The 20,854-nt window shown below is 41.5% G+C and overlaps 1 protein-coding gene across 3 annotated transcripts in view; it reads left to right on the forward strand.

Moving 5' to 3' along the window:
• The window catches only part of DGKI (diacylglycerol kinase iota), a 247,631-nt gene that overhangs the window by 164,389 nt on the left and 62,388 nt on the right, over nucleotides 1-20,854 (forward strand). For all 3 annotated transcript variants that reach the window (XM_034779724.1, XM_034779732.1, XM_034779740.1), the window contains 6 exons: nucleotides 7,328-7,407; nucleotides 9,439-9,483; nucleotides 15,731-15,800; nucleotides 17,557-17,597; nucleotides 19,159-19,286; nucleotides 19,725-19,850. In XM_034779724.1, the coding sequence (XP_034635615.1) occupies nucleotides 7,328-7,407; nucleotides 9,439-9,483; nucleotides 15,731-15,800; nucleotides 17,557-17,597; nucleotides 19,159-19,286; nucleotides 19,725-19,850 (490 nt within the window). The remainder of the gene's footprint in view (nucleotides 1-7,327; nucleotides 7,408-9,438; nucleotides 9,484-15,730; nucleotides 15,801-17,556; nucleotides 17,598-19,158; nucleotides 19,287-19,724; nucleotides 19,851-20,854) is intronic.

A 20,854-nucleotide genomic window follows, 5' to 3' on the forward strand; every position in this document is an offset into this window, starting at 1 on the left:
GCTCCCTGGCATGTATACTGAAGGGCAGCCCAATGATCCAGTAAGCACGGCATGTATTCTCCGCTGTAACCAGCCAACTGTGCCTGCTGGTGCAGGGTTGGTGGAGGTGCGCTATGACCATTCCTTGTCCCTGACCCTTTTGAGACGACTAGAGCTGTTGGCAATGCTTACTTTCCACATTATTGCAGGCACTTGCTTAATGGGACAATGGGGGAAGGTTTGTAGTGTCCTCTGTGCACCTTCATCTATGCACCAGCACAGAACCATCCATAATCTAGTTTATATGTGTAGTTTCATATTTATTCTGTAGATGTACTCAGATATGTTCTATCAAATATGCCCAGTTTTAACAATCTACACTGAAAACTCAACCTGGAATGCCCCTCCACCCCCCCAAAAAGAGAGAGAGAGAAAAAAATCAGACTGTTTTTCCCAGGTCTTACCTTGTAACTAGTAATTAGGATCTTATTGTTAGAAATTAACCAGCAAAGTTGCCAATAATGTGGACGCAGACAGAATGCAGCTCTCTCTACCACAGCTGCACTGGCCCACAAGTTCTGACAGTAGTAAACAAACCAAACCATCTTGTTCTTTTCAGTAAATTCAGCAGAAATGACCTGAGCAGAGACAGGGAGTGTTTGTGTGAAGGTCCTATTAAATACTCAATTCTTGGTCTACAACCACACTTTACAAACTGAACCCCTTAATATGTGTCTGGTTATTTTACAGTTCCAACTCAAGGGACTAGAGAATTTATTGTGATGATTTGGCCTTTTACATTTCTAATGTCAGTGGAAATCTCATAGGAAAATGATATCCTTATAACATCCTGAACATACGGGATCTTTTATTTGCTACATTAAACATTTACAGCCAAACACATAATCTCCACATCCCTGAAGGTATTGAACTTGCTAGGAGATCACACCTGTTTTGATCAGGATTTTTGCAGGTAAATTGTGGTGTTTAGATCACAAATTGAATCCCTTAGCAACAGCAAATGAGGAAGTTAATTGAATTTTATCTTTTCTTGGTGTTAACAGGCAACATTTTTAGTTTTTTTCCATTTGTGTCTGTATGAAATTTTCACTAGCTTCAGGGATTCAACATAATGAAGGGATGGTAGGTGGGAGTTTTCTCCTTTATTTGTACATTCCATAACAACATCATGAGGAGTTTAGAAATCATTGATAATTCTTCCAGCCAGCAATTCGGGGTGATCTGCATAGCAAAGAGTAGTGTGTGGCACCAGACACGTTGCTGTGTCTCCAACCCAGCCTTTTGTTGATACTTGATTGAAGTTAGTGCCATTATAGGCAACAAACTTTCATCAGCAACGGTCCAGGAAGTAAACTAATTGAAATATTCTGCCTGTTTTATTGATTTACCTATATTCTTATAATGGCATTCTAACTCTCATCAGCACAGGAGAATTAGGGAGCTGTCCCTATCTCTCTGACTGCTCCCACGCCCACACCTTTCACCTGCATTGAGTGACGTTCCGACACTGAAAATAATTAAGTCATTTATGTGTATTTTGGTGAGAGCCAAAGAACGGATCTGTGGACTGATGTAGTTTTGAGTAATCATACTGGGCTACCCAAGACTGTACCCTGGGACAGTTCCTTATGGTGCCTGTGACTGGCCAGACTGTCTAGGTCAGTGGTTCTCAAAGCCAGTCCCCTGCTTGTTCAGGGAAAGCCCCCGGCTTTGAGAACCACTCGGTTCGCCGCTCCAGGCCAATGGGAGCTGCGGGAAGCGGCGCAGGCTGAGGGATGTGATGGCCGCCCTTCCTGCAGCCCCCATTGGACTGGAGTGGTAAACCGCAGCCAGTGGGAGCCGCGATCGGCCGAACCTGTGGACGCGGCAGGTAAACAAACCGGCCCGCCAGGGGCTTTCCCTGAACAAGTGGCGGATCGGCTTTGAGAGCCACTGGTCTCCGTGATAGCCCTCCTCTAGTGTACATAGGTCATAATTACACACTAGCTATCCTTCAGCCAAAACGGACGAGGGCCAGGGGAAAAGGGGTAGAAAACCTGGAAGATCACCAGATCAAAACCAAACCAAATGCTGTTGGTGAAGGATCAAAAGGCTAGAAGAACCAGCTCCAAACCAAACTATCTTACTGCAAGGGACATCGCAAACCCGTCACAATGATCGAATAAAGGGCGTGAGGCTGTCCAGGAAATGGGTTCTGCTTTGGTGATTCTACAATATGCATAAATACCAAACCTTCCTTTTCCCTGCCCAGGTTTCCTCACTCAAAGGCTCTCTCACTGCGGTCACTAAGGGTACGTCTACATAGGGAACAAAAAAAAAAAAAGATCCACCAAAGCGAGTCTTAGAGCCCAGGTCAACTGGCTTGGACTCACAGGGCTAACGCTGCGGGGCTAAAAAAGAGAGCAGTGTAGAGGTTGAGCTTGGGCTGCAGCCCGGGCTCTGAACCCGTGGAGGGGGAAAGGTCTCAGAACCCAGGCTCTTGCCTGAACCCAGCCTCCACACTGCTATTTTTAGCTCTGCAGCACGAGTCCCATGACCCCGAGTTAGTTTACCTGTGCTCTGAGGCTCACTACCAGGGGTTGTTTTTTGTTTTGTTGTCTTGATGTACCTTAGTGTGGGGTGACGTTGGGTGCATTGTGACATCCCCTAGGATACAATCTGGACTGTGGAACTTTGCTGTGTCCCCTTAACTGTCCAGCCTGGGGTGCCTTTTACACTGCTTTGCTGTCAGAACAGCCACTCCTGGCCTGCTCATGCTGCCTTCAGCATGCAAAGTCACTCCCAGCTGAATACATCAGTGCTCTCCCAGCCACTCATGAACTATGTATAGGGTGACACCTGCAAATCTTCTGGTCCCAGTCTTGCACCCCAGGAATGTGCGTCTTGAACTGCTCAGGACTCCTCCGAACAGTGTGAGCTCATTAAAAGTCCATCATTCCATCAAAGGGAATGATTATGCACTAGCCTTTGTTAACCTGAGCAGAGCTTTCCCAAACACTTCAAACAAAACACATTGGTTTAGATAAAAGAATAAAACAAGTTTATTAACTAGAGAAAGAGATAGATTTTACGTGATTATAAGTGTTTAAGGCATAGAAGTGAGACTTGGTTACAAAAGAAATAAAAGATAAAACCGCAATCTAATTCCTAAACTTTACCCAGCTAAATAAGATTAGAAAGCAAGAAGATTTCTCTCACCCAGAAACTTTCAGCAGTCCATGCTAACTGGAAAGCCTTCCAGTTAGAACCACTTCCCCCAGTTCAGTGTACGTTCTTTCAAATGATCTTGCTGCTGTGAGTAGAGATGGGGAGAGAAGAGAGATCTAGAGGCATTTTTGTCACCCTTTTAATACCCTAACTCCTTGTGCTGTAAAAATCTTTGCTGGGTCATGGGGTCAGGCAGTTCCAGAGAATACGTGAGCTTGCAAACGTCTTTCAGGTGAATTGTAAATTTCCTGTTTACAACTCCCCTGATAGCGAATCTCTGATTAAGCAGTTAACAATTTCTTAATACCTGTGCTTAGTTCTTTGGTATGTTTCTGAGGAATTAGTCTGTGGGCATTCTCCAGAACTATAGCACATTACACAGTAAAATCTCATAGTTTCACATGTAGTATTGTTACACACGTCATAACAGTACAATTGTTTTCAGCAGATTATGAGTTTTCAAGTAATATCTCACAAGGCATACTTTATACAAAATATAATGAAGATGGGGGTACAGGGTATCAAAAGTAGGCAAGGAAGAAGGGTCTTGGAGCCCAGGCTGCAGTCTGACTTCTGCCTTTACACTGCTATTTTTAGCTTTGCAGCATGAACACCATGGCCTGAAGTTAGTTTACCTGTTCTCTGAGACTCATTGCTATGGCTTGTTTTTTCTTTTGTGTTTTGCTGTCTTGACGTACCCTCAGTGTGGGGTGACATTGGGTCCATATACTTGCTCTGAGTGGAACTGGTTGAGAAATGAGGAGTGTGTGTGGAGATTGTTGTTGATAAAATTTTCCATCCAGCTCCAATTTTGAAGAGAATTCTCTTCCGTGTTTAGCTGTTTTTAATTTCCTTTTAATCTATAAAATTCAGGTTGTCCCTTCTTGTTTTAGGAAACTGATTTCCCTTTAAAGGATCTCTTTGGTGATCTTCCCAAGCAATTTATTTGTATCGCCCTCCTCATTGCTCTGCCATGCACATAGTTATCTGTACTGGGAAGCAGCGTAGTCTGGTGATTAGATCAAGGAACTGGGAATCTGGAAATCTTCTGTACTTTCTCTAATCTATCACTCGCTGTGTGGTCATGAACAAATCTCTAATCTACAGTTGTGTCTATTCCCTCTCCCACGCTCCACCTGAAAAATGGGGATAACAACACATACAGTGGTCACCATATATCAAATGGTACCATCCATCCCATGTTATCTGAGATATCACAATATTTCCTTATATTTAGAATTGGCAATAACTACAGTATCCTAGATACCACTTATCGGTATCGTTCAGGAAACAATGATTTTCTTGCCAACCGGTGTAAAGTACTTTGAGATTTTTGGACGAACACTGACATGTACATTGAAAGTACTTACTATTACCTGATAAAATAAGCAATTAACATTTTCAGTTTTTGGTCACACTAGCCCAGGATTCATACAGAAGAGCTAGGGCACTTATACAAACCCATTGTAAATGTCACTCTCATCATTTCATGGGTGGAATCACCTAACTATGATTTTTATAAAATTCTTTTATCAATACCGTGTTAAAATTAATATATGGGACTTAATTTAATGAATGTTCTTTCTCCCACCTGTGAAGATTGAAAGGCACACTGTGCTTTTCTTCCATCCATGCAAATAACTCAACTTCAGGAAATTTCATAGCTGAACTGTCTCTTGCATATTAGCACTTACATCTCAGATTTATGGATTTCCTTAAAATTCCAGACATTCTAAAGTCCCTCCTCTATGAGTCATGAGGAACTATTCCTGTTATTCATTAACAACTTCAATCCTTGGTTAGTTGCATTGTCTCAGTAGGACTAGGCTTTGGTCCCAGTTAGGCACATACATTCCTTAGTCAATGGAGGGGGTTAATAGAAAAATTTTTTAAAAAAAAGAGGAAAATGTAGGACCCAATTACACAGTCCCCTTGTGCATTGTTGCTATTGGAGGCATAGTGATATCTGTTGTGATTCACTGATTACTTCTGTAAAACATTACAAAATACCATTTCAGCAGGGACTGTAGAGGGGCGTATAGAATTGAAACTAAACAGCCATTAAATACATTCATCAACGTGCTTGCAGTTCTCCTTTCAGGGCAGGTTAAGCAATAATAAATACTGAGCCAAGAGAATTAGTCTGTACCCCAGAGTATCTAAACAAATAAAAAGCACATAACAATTGGCACTGTTCTTCTATAGGCTCTCCTCACCAACTCTTCTTGGTAATGAAAGGTCTTAGGGATCAGCGTTGGAATCCTTCTTTTCTGGCATTTGTAAGAATTAAGATGTGGGTGAGTGGGAGATTGCTAGAAGGAAATGTGTTTTTTCATTACTGCAGAAGGAATGTGAGAGATTCTCTTCCTTCCTTATTGGTCTCAGCTACCTTCCTCCCACATACCCATTCTTCTTTTCTCAACCCCCGCCACCGAGCAGAACATCCTACTTTTTTCTTAGGCTCATAATCATTAGTGCTGGATATGGTGTTAATGCCACATCTCTGGTCTGTGTTGGCCAGTAGGCCCTGTGCAGAGCTTGAACGCTGCAGAACTCTTCCTTCCATGCTTGAGATTGCTAAACTTCTCTAGCCTGCCTCAGTGGGCCAGGGGAATATGAACCATGAAGACTCTCCTCATTATCTCTTGTCATTGTCTGTTTCCTTCACTTATCAGAACGAAGAGCTCCTCAGGAGGCAAACATCCCAAGGTCCCTCTTAATCAAATCCTTTTGAATTACAAGAGCATCTGCTGTTGCAGCACAGTTAGTTTTTCAATTTACCTTACTGTTGTCAGTAACTTTACATGACTCCTTGTTATCCAATCAACTAAATTGTTTATGACGATAAGGATCTCATCCTCTCCTGGAATATTTCCTATGAATATTCTGATCTCTTCCTGCTATTTCTTTGCTGCTTCCCCAGTTGCTGCTGCTCTGTTTGGTTAAAGCCTGTCTCGGGAGAGGGAAGACATTATTAAATGAGTCCATTTTAGAAATACGAGTACTTCCGAGTCTCCCTTCTCCTACTTGTTTGGTGAGATGCTACTAAAGCAAGTGAGCACCCTCATTTGCAGGCTCATTGAAGGGTCCAAGAACAGAGTAGCTACAGGGACTGAACTTCCCTGCTGCCATTAAAAGTGATGCCTCCAGGACCAGGGACAACATTTTGTGTTTTCGGGTTTTTAACAAAAATGTGAATATTTTTTCTGCAAAAGTGGATTTTGGGGGGGGGGCAAGGGAAGGTGTGAACACATTTCTTTTGTGTCAAAAAGCCATTTTTCATTGAAAAATGTTTTGACAGAACATTTTCTACCCTCTCTAGTTATAATCTGGTGGGCCATAACTTCTGAATGCTTAATGTCTATTTTAGAGGATCAGTGGTCAAGACTGGCCATCTCAAAATTTGAACTCATTTTTCCCCCTTGTATCTCATCACAAAGTCCATGCAACTGTTGCCAAATTTTCTTTGATACAAATGCTTCAGTTGTTTTTCTGCTAAAATAAATAAAATGCAGAAATATAAAATCAACATCAGTCATAGACCTAAATTAATAAATCAGCATGCCCAGGCTGGAGATCATAAACAGCCCTAAAATTTCATATCAGTGTGCACAGCTCCAAAACAGATTTTTTTTTAAAAGAGAGTCAGTGGTAAGTGGAAGAAAAATGGTTAGAAAATAGATGTAACTTTTAGGCTTCCAAGGTTATTTGTTTTTCATTGACTTTAAATTGTTTTAAAAGTGCTCCAGAGTCTCATTTCAAAAAATAATCACGGCTTTTTGCAATGCATAACAAAACACTCAACACCAATAACTCCTTTGCTGGGATTCTATTCCTTTTGCTGTGTCAACATAATTGATAGTGTTGGCAGACAAAGAAGGATGTAAACACACTGTAGCCATATTAGCACCTGCAGTATTAGCAACACAGGAAAACAGATGATTTGATAAATACAAAATGGTAAAATGGATAAGGGAAAATAGGGTCAGGTTTCTAGGTGGGTGTTAAAAAGTAGATAGTAAAATCTTATTGGGGAATAAAAGGAAAATGCACTGAGAATGTTTGTTTAACATTTGAAAAAGAGAGATTTTAATTAAAGGGTTCTTTTTGCTGCCCCCAGCCATACCTCTGGGAATTATAGTTATACGAGGAGATTGTGACTTGGAGGCCTGTCGTATGTACATTGACCGGCTACAAGAGGTGAGTCAGTGAGAATTTCAGTTATTACTTATTGATTTATGACATACTATTCTCAAGTCTGAGTGTGTTACAGAACGATAGTTATAGACACAATGTATAAGAAATGCTTCACTTTGCTCACCCCTGAAACTGAAACTTCTCGAGGGTGGGACATGGGAGCTATTATATATTCATGAATAGTATTGCACAATATTTGGAGGGCAGGAAGCAAGAGAAAGAATACTCTATCAATTTAAAGCAAAGAAAGGAATGAAAGGTAGTAGGTGGACTGTATTTACTGATGCGGGAATTTGATCAGAACAGCCACCCCATGAATCTTGCAAAAATAATGTGGGTCCTTCGATGAAAAGTAGTAGTAGGATTAGGAAGATCCTGATTATTCGTGTAAGGATAGATATCATGTAAGGATAGATAAATGGAGCTGACTATGCAAATGATGTAATATCTGTATGGAAGTGACTCTGCTCATATCTGTGGTAAAGCTATGAGCATGCCAAGTATGAACTAGGTATTTCCAGAAGCCTGTGTTGACTCTGAGGGGCCATGTAGTTAATAAAAGTGCTGCACTTTCTCTATTGACAAACTGTCTCCTAAGAGCTGATTAAACATTACATTCTGTCTCGAAGACAGAATCGCCAAATGCTCCAGTAAGCAACAATCAAAATAATTTAAAATATACATGTATTTAGGAACCAAGGTAATGGACTCTCATTAATGTGATGTAACAGCTGTTACTTTATTTTTAATTTCTGGTAGGTGTTTTTTATCAGTCTCTATTATTTTTGTCCAAGATCTTCAAAAACAAAGGTCAGATTTAGGCTCCCAGGTCCATACTGAGGGCATCAGAGGTGGTGGCCCAAAATGCTAAGCATCCCACCACTCCCCTTGAAGCCAGTTGGAGCTGCTATAGTGCTCAGCCCTTTTGAAAATGAAGCTACTTATTTAGATAGTTAAATGCAGATTTAGGAGCCTAAGATTAGGATTTATTTTTAAAATTTTGGCTAGGATGTATATCAGCAAATGGAGCTCTTAAAAGGCAAAAAATGTGTCAGGACTACAAAACAGAAGTGTGCTGTATCTTAATATGGAGACAGGTTTGGGAGTGATGATGCAGTGAGAGGATTTGGAGGACATTTCCCATCAGATTATAAATTATGGTCTACATTAATCACGTGCTCAAAGCCCTGAGTAAAGGATGGAAAGTAGCTTCACTCAGCATGGAAGAGACCTGGAAAGGAATTCTGACCCTGAGTTATCTCTGGGTCCAGTTTGTGGGGGAACTATGTTACTGCAGCCCTTTACTGGGTTTAACTTCCCTTGCTTATGGTGGCTGAGTTCCACTAGTTATCACATTGTGGGAGGAGATGGACTGGGGCCAAGGCTCATCCACTCCTCACCTACTTACTCACAGGCTGGGAAGTGGAAGCCCCACTAAGTGTACAATGACTCCCCTTCATACCCATACTTGGTATCTTGACAGGGCTCACAGTTTGTTGTGAATATTCTACATTTGAGCTGTTGTAATAGGGGGATACAGGTCACTTGGTATGTCATTATTCTCTCTTAGGATGAACATATGGTAATTCTTAGAAGTTCTTATATCTGTGGATGCAAATATCTATGTTTGCGGATCGCAGATCAGATGCAGATACAAATTTTGTATCCTCACATGGCTCTAAGAATTGGGTTTCTGGGCCAAACATTTCAAAATGCAAAATTTGCTTTCTAGAAATATCCTCCGTATTAACTTCAGATCCTCTGAGTGAGCGAGCGCTGCAGCCAGTCGAGTTATTTGCTAGAATGCTTATTGGAAGTGAGCACAAAAGAGTTGCAAACACGATGAAAGCTAATAGTCTAAAAAATGTGAATAAATAGTCGCAAAATTCTTTTGTGTTTTTACCCTGTTCTTGGGTGGAGTTGCACATGCTAAATAAATAAATTGGGTGGAGTTAGTGTGGGCATCTCTTGTGTGGAGTTTGTAAATTGGTTTTGGATTCATTGTCATTGTCATTTCTTTTATTCTCACATTAGGACCTGCAGTCGGTAACTTCTACTACGCAGAGAGTTCACTACCAGGTAAAATATGAAGAGCACTTCTTGTTTTAATTCTTTAAGATATAGAGAAAGGTTCGTCTCAGCAAAGAGTTGATTGATGTTTGAATTCAGATTACATTCTCTGTATATGAAGCCAGACTTTGAATAGAGTGTGTTATCTTAGATTACCCTTAAATTGCCAGGTATCCCAAAGTTTGAGATGAGTTTCTGTATCCTCACAACACAGCCCCTTATGTAGCAAACCCTGGATTGTAGAACTGTTCTCAAAATTATTTTGGGTTGGCACAACATCATAATGTAGGTTGTACTGCAACACCATTGCATTTTTTCTCAAATTAGTGTTTTGAAGAGTTTGTCCTGTAGGACAAATGGCTAAACCTGAATAGATACTTTCACTTTTTCTGATAAATGGAACAATAATATAATATCTCACACAGCCAGTAGCCTGAAATAACACAGTATGTCAGTGAGATTAAAAACAGCAACCCTGGAACATTTATAACCACTGCGCACCACACACATCAGAATGTGCATCTATCCCAGCTTTAAATTAATTCACACAGATACATTTTAGAAGCTGGTGTCTAAATTGTGCATGCAAATCTTTCTTTTGCACATAAAACAGAATGCTGTGCGGCATGGTTTCCATTTGTATTTGCAACTTAGAAGGCCAGTTATGTATTTCTTAACTACGTTGTCATATGTGATAACTGGGATACTGTGCCCGGGGTATTTTATCTGGTTCTATATTAGGAAATGCTCTCTTAAAATTAATCATTCTGTCCGTTGTACCACCTTAAAATTGAAATCAGGGATTTGAATAGAATATATCAGTGGGACTGCCCACCTGAGATTGACTTTATTGTCTCCTGCACTAATTTGTCATTGGCAATGGATTACTAATGGTATAGTAAAGATTTACTGTGATAGAATCCAAACCATACGGCTCAAACCCGCAAGATGCCGAGCATCCTTTTAAGGGTTTAATGTCTCCAACTCCTATTGAAATCAGTAGGAACTAAGGGTATTAAGTACGTCACAGAAAGCACTCAAGTACATTGTAGTTACGAGAGCATTATGGTTTAGGAACAGATTATTTTTTGAGGATCAGTGATTAGTTGGGTGACATAGACTCCAGTTAGACATAATCCCCAACATATGCCCTGAGCCCTGGTAGATACTAATAGAAAATGTACATTTGGAAAAAAATGATTTTGAAAGTTCTTTTTTGAATGGGTGTTTGTTGGTTCCGTTGTTCCCCTTCCAATTTCAACATCGTACTGTTGATATTTGTGTCAGCCACTTCCAACTACTGAGCATAAGAGCATTATACATTAGACAATAAAATGGTGAGAATTATTCCACTCAGCTCATTATAGAAGAGTCCATATCCAGAATTACCCTAACTGGCTGCAGGCTGCTTCACACAAAGGAACAGCTGGACGTAAAATGCTGGTCTACGTGTGTATGTATATGCAGGCACAAACTAGAGTAGCCAAAGTGAAATGTCAGAGATCATCCTCCCTACAGCACTGAGGTAGCTCTAACCCCTGTAGTTCTGCTCTGTATAAATGAATCACCTAACTGGCTCTGGAAATGCAAGTCAGCTTGAAACCTCAATCAATACTTTATGATGTTTCATTTTGAATGGCACTGCCTTTATGTTTTGTCTTCTGTGCTTGTTTATCCTTGATTGGTTCAGGCATCTGTGTATTCTCAGTGGGTTCTTGCTACAAACTGTCTTGTTAGGTTAATTTGGGGGCTGTTCCACATTTTGTTGGCAACCAACTATAAATTATGGAAAGGAAGAGAAATCAGGGCAAGAGCAGGAGTAAAGTGCTTCAGCTGATAGTATTGTCTTCATATCTCACTAATAAGGTTTCACAGGCACTTTTAAATCTTATAAACATTTACATTTCTCTCTTGGGCCTCCTCTGCAGTTGGAAATGAGGAGAGTCAGCATAAACTTATCAGTGAGCTCGCTGCACATTAAAAAATTGCTGCTAGATTTTTTTTTTCATTCTGTTTGTTCCTCGGATATGTTTAATGCATATTCATATGAGTGATACCCGCCCATCCAGGTTTAGCTACTGAGGCAGGCCTGCCCTCAGTGAAGTAATGGAGAAAGCACATTCAGATTTCTGATTTGAGTTTCCACCTGGCAATGTTATCCTTTCCACTGCATCTTCTGATAGGTTCCAGGGATCTGTCCCCATGTCTGCTTCAGTTCCTCCTCATACCATCTACCCCTCTGATATACATCAATAACCTCAGATTCTTCCTCATTTTCATCCCCTGCTTCTTTTACTCTAGTCCTCACCCTATTGTCAAATAGAAGGGTAGGTAGTAGTACGCACTCACACACACACACATATACACACACACACACACACACACACGTAAATCCAAAAAAATCCTCTAGGCCATAGTTTCCCTCAATAAGTTCTAGACACACAGCACATCCACTCACTCACTCACACAAACAAACTCTATAATCTAAGCATACTATTTCTCCTACAAGCTGAGATGGAAGAAAGATGGTTACTGTTATCCCTATTTCCAATTACTTGCGAGGCACTCAGGATAAGAGCTGAGTCAGTCCTGCTAGCCACAGATGTCAGGTTCCAGGGAGCTTTACATGTTTCCACGTGCTTCAAACCTGATGTGTAGATCACTAAGCCAAGTCATCGCATAAGTATGCGCATAAGCAGAGTGGGGATTTTCTGCTTTCTTTCTCCTCGTGTCTCTTTAAGGACTTAAGTGTACAGTTGTATTCAAACATAGGGCAGTGGATGCAAGAAAGGAAATATATGGTGACCAAAGACAAAAGGAGGGAAGGACAGATAAGCACTGGCAATAAAGGAATGCGGGACTTAGAGACTCCAGTAAAATGCAAGTTTGGGAGTGAATTGAGACAACTTTACATTTTGTGGAGTAGAGGGTGGGTATGGGTAATATTTGTAAGAAATTTTTCATCAAGTGAAAACTGTAAACCTGTAGCAACTCAGGCAAAAGTTTGCTGCTGGGACTCTAGCAAAGTGCCAAATCTTTGAGTGCACTGAAACATTGTATAAGTTGTCTGGAGCAGCCTTTGCTTTTTCCTCATGGATAGTCAGGAAAGGAAGCCAATAATAGATGGAACAAATCAAGCTCAGAGGCAGAAGCTAATAAGATGAATCTTACAAAAGCTGGTAGGCTGCCAAGGAAAGTTGTTAACAACTTGCAGTTGCCTCGTGCCAAACTAATATGCATCCACCTGGCTGAGAAACAAAAGACACAGTCCATCAAAACATTAAACACTAATCATGGGGACTGCTTATTGTAAACAATGCAAGCACTCTGCTGACCAAGAATAATGGGGAAGCCAAGAATGTGTATATGTGTACAGTACTGGAATAACCCTATTACATCTCCAAGTGTTGAGGAAGCATCTAATACCTTTAGATAAATGAAGAAGCAGTGCATGATACACACTAACATATGGAGATGTGACTTGTGATTTGATCAACCAGAAGTTTCATTTATCTAGAGTTTAGCTGAAAGTACAACCTCATTCAGGTCACTCAGAGATTTTCCCTAGGAATTTACAAACAAACCAACAAATTCTTGAGCATTCTGATTTGCACATCTCTGCAACCTAGGGGAATGGAGAGATGAAACACCATTTCCCTTCCCCCTAGATTCTTTGGTTTCTTCAGACATCTTAGAAATATCTCAAATAGTTGGAAAACAAATAATCATTTGCAAAGCAGAAAAACAAAACTATCCACAGGGGAATAAATGTTATTTTCACGTTTCTAAATGATACAAATATTGATGAGTAAATCCACAAAAATTAAGAGCTATTAAATAAACAAAGTACTTGACAGTATCTGTATTGAAGCTCCAAATGTGTTATTTGTGCACAATAAAGGGAAACCGTCCATTATGTTACCTTCTATACCTAATACAGTTTCCCTCTTGTGTATTAAGCAGCCTCCTTCTCCTCCTCCATATAAGCTGCACATTTTCAACAGTGGAGGTAATTAATCACTGGTAATTACCTTTACCTAGGGGTATGATATATTCTCCATCATCTGAAGTCTTCAAATCAAGGTTGTCTTTCTAAAAAAAAATATATTCTAGTTCAGTGTTTCTCAAATGGTGGGTCGTGGGAAGGTTGGAGATGGGTTGGGCCTAATGTGGAGATGAGGTCTTGGGTGAGGGTGGAGAGTGAGCCTGACCCACACTCACCCTGCAGCAGCAGCTCCTGTCTCGTGGGGCTGGGCCTAGCTCCCTCCTCTGGACATTGCAACCTGGCATGCAGGGTTGCAGTGCCACTCACTCAAATTTGGCCCAGCTGCCCCTCGATCATGACAGAGTGGTGGCTGGGCCACACCTGAGTGGTGCTATGATCTCATGCACCAGGTGGCAATGTCCGGAGCCAGAAGCTGGGCCCAGCCACGTGGGACCGGAGCTGCCACTATGGGGTGAGTGTGGGGTGTGCTCACTCTCCTATCCCCACTCCAGCACCTTTCCTCTGCACTGGGCCCGGAGTAGGGTGGAAGGTGCTTCTGTGAGAGGTCAGTATCCCTTTAGCAGGGCAAGGAGAAGAAGGTAGCAGTGGCAGAGGAGGAGAAGGATGCTGGCCTGATTTTGGGCCCACAAATTTGGACCCTGAGTGGGTCATGAAAAAAGACAAGATGCAGCTGGTGGGTGGTCTTCCTGAAAAGTTTGGAAACCGCTGCTCTAGCTCCAATAGAAGTTAGATGTTTGATGCAAGAATGGCTAGGTGGAATTCCATGGGCTGTTTTGCAGGTCAGACTAGAACATCATAATGGTCCCTCCAGGCTTTGTAGTCTGTGACTCTCTAACTCACTTTGTGGTGCTAGATCTTTAAACAAAAAATAATTGAAATGAAATAAAATGATTATCATGCTGTGGTGTCCATGTAAAACAATGTTTTCTCAAATGGAGTCTTTCCTCCCCTTTGTGCTGTTATCGATCCCCATTCCCTGCACTCTGGTGCATACCCACCATAGTCTGTTGTCCTTATTCGTTGTGCATTCTAATTCAGGGCCAGATTCGGCTCTTATTTACACTCCATGCAACCCTACTGGACAACTCTGCTGTAGATGTAAATCAGAGCAGAATTTGGCCCTAAATGTACAGAAGTTTTGGGTGTTCACTTATGACCAATTGGACCGAGTCATCTCCTATGCTGGTAAATCATTCAGCACAGTGTTGCAATCAGCTGGCCTGTTAGTCTAGTGGCAGCACCAGACAGCACCATATGGTGGATCAGAGTCTGGGTTCTTTGCTCCCCAGTTCAGATGAAACTGAGAGTGCTGCAGGGCCAGTATGTTCAGCTCTTTGGTGCTGTTGTGTGCAGGGGAAGCCTCATATTTCTCCTTAGTAATTCTCCTCTGGGCAGTTCTAGTAGTGGCGTTGCCAGGCTTCGAGAGGCATCTCTCTTCAGCCAGAAGGATGGTTGTGTTAGTGGATTATTGTTATTTGTTCAAATGACAGTGGCACCCAAAAGTGCTAATGTTTCCAAACACAGAGGAAGACAGTCCCTAACCTAATGAGCAGACAGACTAGAAATATGAAGATAGATGGAGGGAATGAGACAAGGACACAACGTACAAGCATTGTGATCAGGGTGAAGACAGGCGTATAATAGCATGTCTACACTGCAAAAAATAAAGTATGGTATTAACCTGCGTTATCTAACTGGGGTTAAAATAGCAGTGAAAACAAGATAATTTGGGTTTTAATTCAGATTAGCACTTGAGTTCAAGCCCAGGCTGCCCTGCAGGATTTCACTCAAACTCCGAACCTGAGTTAAAAGCTGAGTTGCTGTGTCTTCACTGCTATTTTAACCCATGTTCGCTAACCTGATTAAGAACACACCTATTTTTGCAGCGTAGACATAGCCTTACTGACATGTTTGTTTGTCTCCAGTGTCTGTTTTTAGACCCCTCCCATCTCAATATTCATCATCGTCTCCACCACCGTAAATGAATAATTCCCATGTGACATAGTAGGTGACTTAGTTAGCTTTGATACTGGGCTTTTGAGACTTCTGAGCTGAAGGGAATGGGTACTAAAGGATATGACTAGTGTTGGCAAAGAAGATGGGTTTGCATATAAGAACTGACAGCTAGAAAGTGGGACTAGGCTAATTAGCTTTTACCTTTAGGGTAAAGTCAGCAAAGAAAAATAAATAAATACAGTTTTAGACAAAAGAGATTTTTTTTAAAATGTTTTTTCCCTCCCCCGCACCCAGGATCAGGAAGGTTCCTTCCCACGAGTACTTTCTGTTCAGAGGCTCTCTCCTAGATGGTGCTTCCTAGATGGTAAGTGTATCTTCCTCTGGCGCTATGATCAGGTCTTGTCATTGATACACATTGAGAGACTAGTATTTCCAAAACTCTGAGCGTAAAGGCCAGGTGCTGCCCTTTGCTGTGCTTGGCAGGTAAGAAGGAGAAGGGTGCCTCTTCTTTCCTTCTCAGAAGCAGAGCAAAACCTTTCTCTTGTGTGTGGCTAGAGGCCTGGCTGACTAGTGTGCCTGCTGTGGCCAGCAGCACTTAGGTCAACGTAGCCTGTGGCAACCCACTGCAGTGAGTTTCCCAGCCTGGGTCCACAGACTACAGCGCTAAAAATATCTGTGTAGACAGTGCTTTTAAGTTGCAGATCAGGCTCCAAAGCCCACTGCAATCCCTAGGCTTCAGAGCCGAACTCCAGCCCAAGCTGCAACACCTACGCAGCTGTTTTTTGTATGGTAGAGCAAGCCCAAGTCTGTCGAGCTAGGCTAGGAGGCTCGCTGCCATGGGCTGTGTAAATGCACCCCCCTCACCGGCTGTTCTTTTTGAAAGATAAAGCATAGGGTGACCAGATAGCAAGTGTGAAAAATCGGGACGGGGGTGGGGAGTAATTGGCACCTATATAAGAAAAAGCCACAAATATCAGGATTGTCCCTGTAAAATCGGGACATCTGGTCACCCTAAAACAGTATGCTGTTCCTGGCCGTACTTTGCCCCCAGTATGGCTGCATCTGTTTATAGCAGGCCTTTGAGATTGCCTTTGAAGACAAATGTTGTTGTTGTTGATTTTGGTTCATTTTTGGTCTTTTTGGATTTCAACTTTCCTCTGCAATGTTGAAAATTAAAACACAGCAGCAAAATGCTACTGCATAAAAACCCCAAAGTGAAACTGTCAAGTCTGTAGTTTCGTTGCCCAAAGTAAGTGCCATGCATAAGGTAAACAGCACAGATGGTGAAAAACAATGTAGACAGTTCAGATCCTTTCAGTTGTAATAATCTAAGCTGCTTTCATAAATAGAACTTTTTTCTCTTCACCTTTACCATGAACAGACTGCAATTTTCTTGAATTTATTTTCAATTCAAAATTATTAGCCAATTATTTGATCTGCAGCTTGTTCACAAGCATTTGATTTATTTGATATAAAAAATTGAGCTGATATGGTTGGACACATAAATCATATGTGGTTTTTTTTGTTCCCTGAATGAAAGGCAACTCTTTGTATTAGGTTTCTGGTATGATTGTCTCTTATTACAAATCTGAAATTCACTTTCCATACTTTTGCATTATTTTCCTAAAATTTGCTGTTTTAAAGAACATTCCTGCCAATAAAATCATTTGCTGGAAATGTTAGCAGAAAGTGGGGGGAAACAAGAGCAGATATGAATATGGTCAGAACAAATAAATTGTTTAGCAGTATCTGCTGAGCAGTATTAACAACGCAGGGAAAGACTTGCCTCCTTTGTAGAGTGTTTTGAGATCTACTGATGAAAAACACTCTATAAGAGCTGTGATATTATTATTATAAAATATATTAAACTTCACAGTGAGCCTTAAAGTTCACTTCGTGTGTGTGATATTTTTTGTGATTATTAAAAAATCCAAAGTACCATGACCTTTGTTTTGTTAAACTCTGCCTTTAAAATCTCCACATTAGTCCTCATGAAAAGCTGGCATGACTCCTCTAGTTGTCTTTACTCAAGGGCTGAATTTAGTCCAATCTACATTGTAGATTCAGTTTTGCTCAGAGCAGTTTCTTTAACACAGCTCTGCTGTTTCCCTTTCTTGCAGCAACTTCTGCTGATCGTTTTTACCGCATTGACAGATCTCAGGTAAATTTCCATCCATTTACTATTTCTATAGATCTTTTTAAAGCATTGTCAGACACAGTTTAAAATGAATTATCTGTATTTGTTCCTGTGTGTCTTAAAGTTCTGCTGATGCCTCATGAAAAACTGAAATATATTTTGGGCCAGATCCTCAGCTGGTGTAAATTGACATAGCTCTACTGAAGTCAGTGACGATTTATACCAACTGAAGATCTGCACTTCTATCTACAAGCAATTTGATGTTCAAATAGTTTTTCCATTCTTCTTCCTTATCCTCTATTTCTAAGGACATATGTGTGCAAACAGAATATTTATCAGTTTATCTTCTGCTGTTTATAACAAACCTGAAAACCTAATCTTCCGTGTATGACATTGGATAGCTGTGGAACTTACCATGTTACAAATTGCGAATTATGCTTAGAGCTGTATAAAATGCGCATAAAGAAACAGAAAACAATTATCAAACTCCACTGGTTTCAGGTTTTATTTTCAAATTGAGTGTGAGACTAATTTATGACCCTGGACTTAGTTTTTAATCAGGATGGACCAGTTAATGGTTTTGCATCACAATCATGGAACTGTAACACACTGGGCAGGTGTGTCTTTGTTCTTCTTCTGGACCATGTGAAAAAGTCTCCTGGGTCTGCTACTGTCTCCAAGTTGATGGAGATGGTCCTGTAGCTTGTGCAGTAGAGGATCATGCTTGTAGACCAGAGGTCCCAGCTTCAATTGCTGTGAATCATCTGAGAAGAGATGTCTTTACACAAGTTGCTAATTTGACAAATAGCCAGGTGTCTGCTTGGATGAGATTTTACTTTAAAGTTTGGAGAACCTGAAACTCACAAGCAGAGTGAAGTAAAATGTTGGCTTGAACCTCTAGGGATGTGATCCTACTGAGTTTTGCACAGCTTTCGTTATGAAGCTATAGATGCCCTTTGGTCTGCTCTCTCCCTCCTCCCCCGTCTCTTTGGGGTTGAAAGTGAGGATCCATGATCTTCCCACTGAGCACAGGATTGCAGATTTACTCTCCCTCACACTCACATTGAACTTCCCAGAATGGTAAAGGGGTGGGGATTTCTGAGCTGTCTTCTATGTCTCCAAGGAATTGGAAGGAGAGGGGCAGTGATAATGGAGATGCAACCCCCCACTAACTTACTAACTAACTAACTAGGCACAAAAGAAATAAAATGGCTTGGGAGAGTCCCACCAAGCTCTGAAATGTTCTTCTGTGCCAAGGAAAGTCAGTTCTGGCTTTCCAGGCAGCCCTCAATCCTGAACACTGGCAGGAGAGTCTAGCCACAAATGTCAGTATCAGCAGTCTCTGTGGATCTTTCAGTTGTCTATTGGGAGGTGTTGCTCAGTTGTTGGTGGAATGTAGAATAGAGACCAATGGAGACAAGGTGGAACCAGCCTTGTAAGCATTGTTACGGAATTGATACTTGCTGCAGACGGAGGGGGAAATCCTGCAGGATGGGCCAATTTTCACCTAGCTTTCTAATAGCCAGTTTGGCCTCCTGATAGATTGCTGGTGACTCATTATTAACTCTCTATCTCATTCTAAAAGGAACATTTGCACTTTGTGACGGAAATTTCTCAGGACGAGATTTTTATCCTGGACCCAGAGCTGGTGATATCACAGCAGGTGGGGACGCCGCCGGGAATGCCGGATCTGGTAGTGGAGCAGGCCTCTGGGTAAGTAGTTCCTTTCCCAGGCTGGGTTCTGGCCTTTGCAGCTTTTCCAGGAGTGGGCTCTTCCCTTCCTCCACTCCGACAGTAGGAAGAGGAAAAGGCAGATATTAAAGTAAGGAGTTGGGTAAACAGATCCATTGATCAAATTACAGACTCTTTCTCTATGGGGCTTAGGTTCAGATACTGGTACATGGAGTCTTAAATTGACCTGTGAACCTGGGAGTTACAATGAAGTGTCTCCATTTCCCCTTGTCCTGTTGTTGGCTCAATATATGCTCACACTGAAGTAAACCCCACACTCACTTCTCCCAATGAGCTATGTAGGGTTAATCCAGCTAGAAAAGTACTGCAAATGAATGAGTATAAGGGAGCTTCAAACTGGAGAGTGAAAAGCAGTCGCTGTGGAATTCATCTCTTTCTCTTTCTTCCTTGTGTTTTTAGAATATCGGATCGGTGGAACCCTGCAGTCCGAAAGCGGATGCTGAGTGACAGTGGCCTTGGCAAGATTTCCCCGCACTACGAGGTACCTGACAAACAAAAGGACGCCAGCCAGACACACATGCTGCAGTAAGAGCCCTCTGCGTTTCTCTGCTTGATGCTGCACCGTCACCGTCAGGACTGACAACTTTTAGTTGGTCTTTTAAAATGTAGTGGGTTACAGTGACAGGATGAAATGGAATCTTTTTTTCCCCCCACTTCTTCCTTCTGCTTCATCCTCTTTCTCTGTCTGTTGCTTTTCCTTTCCTTTCTTTCTCCAGCTTTCAGTCTTCTGTAGTCTTAAAAACATTGGTCCAGATTTCCAAAAGTGAGTAGTGATTTTGAATATGTCAAATTTTGGGCTACAAAACTGGAGGAATCTTAAAAGGTCCTGGTTTTCAGAACAACCTGAATGCTCAACCTCTGAAAAAAGCCCTCTTTAAGGTGCGCCAGGTTGATCACCCCAAAATGGAGGCTCGCCAAATCACTAGTCATTTTGAAAATATAGGCCACAGCTTCCAAGGGATCAGAGCCAAGGTTAGCATTTCGGGGCAGGCCTGTTAGACAACTTTTTGCTGTCCCACTTCCACAATGTAACAGCTTCCTATTCACCATGATCATACCATGATGTTCAGGGCCAGTTTAAGGATTTGGGGAGGGTCAATGAGATGATTCTTTAGGCTACACCCCAGACTTAATTGACGCTCATTACATAAAAGGTGTATATTTGCGTGTGCATGTATCTTTCATTTTCCCCACCCTCTCCACCTTTTTCAGAAGTGGAGCCCAGCTGCTTGTTCCTGTTGGTTGAGATTTTTCAAACACTAATGAAGAGATTTAGACACACAACTCCCATTGAAACTTAAATGGGAGGAGGCTTGCTGAATTCCTTTGTTAGTTCTGGAATTCTCACCTTTTTACTATAGCAACTGATTTAGATTGATTTACATCAATTCTCTTTTACATTTCCAGTTACTCGCAATCGGGGGGGGGGGGCAGGGGGAGGAGAGGGGGAGAAAACCCAGGTCTGCCTAAGGAAAGAGCAATTCTATATACAGATCACACGGACCTTGTTATAGCCTGACTTTTAGTTA

The sequence above is a fragment of the Trachemys scripta genome, chromosome 1, assembly GCF_013100865.1.
Source record: "Trachemys scripta elegans isolate TJP31775 chromosome 1, CAS_Tse_1.0, whole genome shotgun sequence".
NCBI classification, from domain to species: Eukaryota; Metazoa; Chordata; order Testudines; family Emydidae; genus Trachemys; species Trachemys scripta.